The sequence below is a fragment of the Bison bison genome, unplaced genomic scaffold (genome assembly GCF_000754665.1).
Source record: "Bison bison bison isolate TAMUID 2011002044 unplaced genomic scaffold, Bison_UMD1.0 scf7180017864211, whole genome shotgun sequence".
Taxonomy (NCBI): Eukaryota; Metazoa; Chordata; class Mammalia; order Artiodactyla; family Bovidae; genus Bison; species Bison bison.
The window spans coordinates 812,295-818,382 of NW_011494783.1; the positions used below are offsets into that span (position 1 = coordinate 812,295).

General features: G+C 54.0%; 1 protein-coding gene across 1 annotated transcript in view; it reads left to right on the forward strand.

Annotated features, from left to right (window-relative positions):
• ARHGEF5 (Rho guanine nucleotide exchange factor (GEF) 5) overlaps window positions 1-6,088 on the forward strand; it is a 32,934-nt gene that overhangs the window by 8,502 nt on the left and 18,344 nt on the right. Inside the window, exons 3-6 of the mRNA XM_010844866.1 lie at window positions 1-2,459; window positions 3,024-3,081; window positions 3,497-3,561; window positions 3,763-4,016. The exon at window positions 1-2,459 is cut by the window's left edge and continues 32 nt beyond it. Of these exons, the coding sequence (XP_010843168.1) occupies window positions 1-2,459; window positions 3,024-3,081; window positions 3,497-3,561; window positions 3,763-4,016 (2,836 nt within the window). The remainder of the gene's footprint in view (window positions 2,460-3,023; window positions 3,082-3,496; window positions 3,562-3,762; window positions 4,017-6,088) is intronic.

Sequence of the window (6,088 nt, forward strand, 5' to 3'; positions counted from 1 at the left end):
AGAGGGGCTGGAGGAAGGGGGACCTCAGGGAGAGGCTGCTGGCTCTGCTGGGCTTTCCGGGGCTCCAGAGCAGATGGGAGAGCAGGTTAAAGGTGCAGAGGAAGAAGGGAGACAGAAACAGCAGCAGATGCAAAATGACATGGTGCTCGAAGATCCAGGAGAAAGAGAGGGGTGGTGCTGCGGGGAGGAGTTGGGGGGTCTGAGTTATGGGGAGTGGGACTGGAGGACTTGGAGCCACGGGGATCCAGAACAAGGGGAGCAGAAAGGGAGGGAGTTAACAGGGCCAGAGGAGAATGAGGTGGGTGCTCAGGACGGGGAGAATCAAAGCTCAGCAAGTAAGTCAGAGAAAGGAAGTGGAAAGCCCAAAGATCCTGGTGCACAGTGGGAAGCCAAGGCAGCAGAGGGGCAGGAGGAGGAAGTGGGGTCACTGGAGGAGGAACCAGAGGGCGGGGAGGGGGACACACCCAGCCGAGGAGGAGAAGAGAGCTGCATAGAACAAGGAGAGCGTGAGGGTCCCACTGCGCTGGCTCTGGTCGCCCCTGAGGTCTCTCCTCCCCGTGACCTGTCTCTAGAGGCCTTTTCTCCCCTGAGCAGGATCCCGGGGACTCAAACAGAGCCTGGAGCCGAGGTTCCATCCCCCATAGCTCTGAGTCCTGCCCCAGAACCCACAGGATGCTCCCACCAGCCCTTTTCTTTACCTGGTTCCTGTCCTGCCGAGGAGTCCCTGGACCCAGAAACTGCTCATCGCCACCAGCAAGAGGGCTCTGAGCTGGGGCAGGAGACCGCACGCGGCGTGGGGGCAGAGGTGGTCTCTGCCTACAGTCCCTCTGCGACCCCTCCAAGCAGCCCAGAGGCAGCTGCACCCAGTCCTCCTGAAGGGCCCCCTGGCACGGCTGCCACACTGCTGGCCCGTCCCCTGGCTGCCTCTCCCAGGAGGGAGCCTCCTGTCCTTGCCTGTTCTCTAGAAACCTCCAGAGCCTCTTGCCCGACTGACAGTCCATCTCCCCGTGGGGCTCCTAAGACTCCCCCAGCAGCCTGCTACGGCTTCCCCTTGGCGGGCCGGGCCAACCCCCCGGGGTCCCTGGGCAGCCCCACCGGAGCGGTCCAGCCCGTGAGGAGCAACTCCTTCCCCGGGTCTCATGGGACAGAGCCAGCCCCACACCTGGCGGGAATATCCCTGTCCTCCTCCCACTCAGAGTTGCCCCAGAGGCCTCCCAAACCTGTCATCTATGGCTCTGTGCTCCCAAGAAGGGGCAGGAGAACTGTAAGGGACTGTGCCATCATTCCGGAAGCCTCGAGTTCACCACCCGCTCCGGGGCAGGACTTTGGAGAACCGGCTTCAAATCCAGCCACGGCCGGCAGCCCCCCTGACAGTCAGCCGTGGGGACCCACGAAGCACTGGGCCTTTGCCCCCGGGTCTCCTGCCTGTGGCTCCTCCCCAGCCCCTGCAGCCCCCATGGACCTGATGATCCATGAACCTCCGCCCCTGCCTCCCCTGGAGAGAAGGCACGTCCAGCCCTCTACGGTGGAGCCAGACGGCCATCCCCCTGCGGTGATCCCCATGCTGAAGCGGTACAGCCATCCTCCACCACTCACCCTGGGTCCGGGGCTCCACGGCCCCCCCAGGGTACCCCCAGCCCACATTCCTGACCCCTTGGTGGCGAGGGAGCACCGACCGCTGCCCTCCACGCCGGACGCGCCACCCCACACTCAGCACTCTGTCTCTTCCAGGCAGAGATACAACAAGCCGTTACCCCCCACCCCCGACGCCCCCCAGCCCCACCACCCCCTTGTCTTGTCGAGCATCTCAAGGATCTACAAGCCTCTCCCTCCTGTCCCTATCCTGGATTCTCCTACTGAACCACCGCCTCTGCCCCCAAAGTCCAAGGGGAAGGGCAGGAGCTCGCCGGGAGGACTCGTGAACTCAGGGGATCAAGGCAGGCCGAGGCCTGTTTGTCAAGAGTGGACCGTCTCCACCCCACCTTCTGCAGGACGGGTCTCCTGGCCTCCAGCCACAGGCCGGTCAACCGAGCCTTTGGCTTCCGTCGGCAGGTGTAAGAGTGATACGCCCCCGGGCCTGGCTTTCAGTAACATGACGGCCCTTCTACACCCATCTTCCCCGACCACCCCATGGACTCCAGAGGTCCAGCGACCCGCCTCTGAACCCGGGCTCTCAGAAGAGTCTGAAGCCCCTGCCAGAGGGTCTTGGAGAAGAACAGCCCCCCAGGAAGGAAGCAATGGCCTGAGGAGGTCAGAGGTAGGCCCGGTGAGGCAGCCGGAGAAATCGGGCCACATCCTCCTGGAGAAGGCATCGAGCTGGCCCCATCGACGGGACCCGAGAAGGCCAGTGGAGGGCGGCAGTGAGGCGGCGGCGGTCCCCGGTGAAGGGTCGAGTAAGCACAAGGACTGGCACCGGCAGGGCCTGCGAAGACCCTCCATCCTCCCCGAGAGCCCTGTAGGTGAGTGCGGAGCCGGGACCGCGGTGACCTCGCCTCAGAGCAGACTCTGTCCGGCTCTCCCCTCCTCATCCGTCTTCTGTCCTCCAGGCTCCTACTGGTCCCCCTGCTGGCTTCCCTCACCCATGTACCCAGCCCCAGGCAGAGGAAAGTCCTCTAAAACGTCTCTGAGCTCATGGCGAGGCTCTTTCTTCTCCTCTTCCGTCTCTCTCGCTCTACTGTGGGGTGCACTTTTATGGTGCATCTCTGTTTGCCAACATTGTTCTGGAACCTTCCCCTCCCCCACGCCTGAGTACTTTCCAGTTACAAACACTTGCTCGATGCCCTTCCACTAGCAGAGAAGACATCTTCTACTTGTCCGATTCACATTCTGACGCAATGGGAGCAGATCTGGTACCAGTGTCCTCAAATGCTTTTGACTTTGGCTCTTCCCTTTCTCACAGATGCCCAGTTGAACCTTTAACCCACCCCCCATGCCTACATCTCTCACTCTAGGTCTTAGGTTCCTTGACTCCGTCTGAACCCCCCCTCGAAATCTCGGTTACTTTATCCGTTTTCCATTTTCAGACACAAGAGGTCCCGCCATGGAAGGATCCCCTGGCCTGTCGGACGCCATTGTTTTCCGGTGAGTCACCCTCTCTCCCAATGGGTACAGTTTTCTCTCTTTCCTAGGATAACTGAGATTTTTATTAGCTGGCAAAGGTGCTGAGATCATGTCTTCTCCAGGGGTAGGGAGGGGAAGGGACCGACACCAGGATTCCAGGGTAGGGAGATCTTTCGTCTACCTGGTTCTTGCAGCTGAATCCCGGTCTCCTATCCATCTAGACCCTTTGGCTGTGAACTAAACCCCGCCATAAAAGTTCAACCTGACATCCATAAGAGCAGAAGTGTGTCAGGCTACAGCTTGCCTCTCCAGAGGCTTTGGCCTTGATATTCTAGCACATGTCCCAGTGGTCAGAGATTATCTTATTTATCGTCACTTGGGGCTTCTCCATGTCTGATGGCCAGCAAACACCATGGAGCCCTTCTTTATCCCACAGGGAGAAAAAGCCAAAGGAGGTGATGGGAAACTTTTCAAGACGGTGCTCCAAGCTTATCAACTCCTGTGAGTACCTTGAAATATGACTGTGGACCTGCGTGAGTGTTCTTCCTGAGCCGGAGAGGGGTTCGTAGTCATCAGCAGTGGGACTTGGCCAACTGTAGGGAGACATGCCAGGAGAGCCACGGGGCTTGGTGACCTGTTTCGGAGCCTCAACTCCCTATCTCCCTAATTCTCTCCCTCTCCTGCACCTCTTCACCCCTGTAGCTCAGCTGCTTTACCAGGAGTACAGTGATGTGTTTCTGAACAAGGAGATTCAGAGCCAGCAGCGGTTGGACAGCCTGACGGAATCACTGGGGCCCATCTCGCCCCGGCAGCCCCGAAAGGCCCTGGTCTCCTCGGAGTCCTACCTGCGTCGCCTCTCCATGGCCTCCAGCGGCTCCCTGTGGCAGGAGATCCCTGTGGTGCGCAATAGCACCGTGCTGCTCTCCATGACCCATGAAGACCAGAAGCTCCAGGAGGTACCACCAGGGTGGGGTGGGGCAGGGGCTGCAGAAGGGAAAGCGGGGTCTCCTCTGTTCACGTCCATGTCTCCTACTCACCACCACCACCACCACCACCATGACCAGGGTGTCCCTACCACACTCACCACCATGACACTGGGTCACCCCCAGCTTGCTGGGTTCGAGTTGCTTTGTGAACATCACCACTCTCCCTCCTATCTACCTCCTCCTCACTCCATCAACCATTTACTGCTCCGTGCTATTGGTCTGAGCTCATACAAAGTGACCATGCCCCTGAATTTGATGGGAGAAGTATACACTCAATCTCATTAGTCTAGCTTCAGGCTAGACTTAAATTTCCCTCTTCAACCAAAGGTTCAGCCTACACTGAAGTTTTCCTCTTCAACCAAGACACATGCAGGGGCTTTTTGGTGTTGCCTTGGTGAGTGGCCCTTGCAGCTGTTCTGTGGTTCATGGGTTTCATAGAAGCTTTTGAATGACCATCAGGCTCTGCTTGGTCCTTCCTTCCAACAGCAAGACTACAGTAAAGGCTGTTGGTCTCATGTTAAGTTACTGTCATTAATATATTTTACATGGAGCGCTTATCTTAAAAATCAATTTAAAATATGGGTTAAACCTTTCTTCCTGGAAAGATGACATGGCACAATGGAGAGGCATTATGGAACAATGTTTAAGCATTTCGGTTCTGGCTTAAATGACCTGGACCCACTTTAATATATGCTAGCTATTTAACTTGGGCCAAATTATTGAGCTGGCCAAAAAGTTCATTCAGGATTTTCCATAAGATGTTAAGGAAAAATCCAAATAAACTTTTTGGCTAGCCCAATACTTTATCTTTCCAAGCTTCTGTTTCATTTGTAAAACTTGGTTGCAAAGAATTTCTGGGAGAATCAGAATTCTAAATTCTATTTACAGTATTTATAGCAGTACGATTTACAATGGCCAAGACATGGAAGCAACCTACATGTCCATTAACAAATGAAGGGCTAAAGAAGATGTGGTGTGTATACAAACATACTCACAGACATAGAAAACAAATTTATAGTTACCAAGAAAGAGTATAAATTAGGAGCTTGGGTTTAGTAGATGCACACTACTATATATAAAGTTATAAACAAGGACTAACTGTGTATCGGGGACTATATTCAATATTTTGTAATAACCTATAATGGAAAAGAATCTGTAAAAGAATATATAGGTGTGTATGCATATGTATGTATCAGTCAGTTCAGTTCAGTCGCTCAGTCATGTCCAACTCTTTGCAACCCCGTGGACTGCAGCATGCCAGGCCTCCCTGTCCATCAACAACTCCTGGAGTTTATCCAAACTCATGTCCATTGAGTCGATGATGCCATCCAACCATCTCATCCTCTATTGTCCCCTTCTCCTCCTGCTCCCAATCCCTCCTAGCATCAGTGTCTTTTTGAATGAGTCAGCTCTTCGCATTAGGTGGCCAAAGTATTGGAGTTTCAGCTTCAGCATCAGTCCTTCCAATGAACACCCAGGACTGATCTTCTTTAGGATGGACTGGTTGGATCTCCTTGCAGTCCAGGGCACTCTCAAGAGTCTTCTCCAACACCACAGTTCAAAAGCATCAATTTTTCAGTGCTCAGCTTTCTTTATAGTCCAATTCTCACATCCATTCATGACTACTGGAAAAACTATAGCCTTGACTAGACGGACCTTTGTTGGCAAAGTAATGTCTCTGCTTTTTAATATGCTGTCTAGTTTTCATTCCAATCCCAAAGAAAGGCAATGCCAAAGAATGCTCAAACTACCACACAATTGCACTCATCTCACATGCTAGTAAAGTGATGCTCAAAATTCTCCAAGCCAGGCTTCAGCAATACTTGAACCGTGAACTTCCTGATGTTCAAGCTGGTTTTAGAAAATGCAGAGGAACCAGAGATCAAATTGCAAACATCCGCTGGATTATGGAAAAAGCAAGAAAGTTCCAGAAAAACATCTATTTCTGTTTTATTGACTATGCCAAAGCCTTTGTGTGGATCACAATAAACTGTGGAAAATTCTCAAAGAGATGGGAATACCAGACCACTTGACCTGCCTCT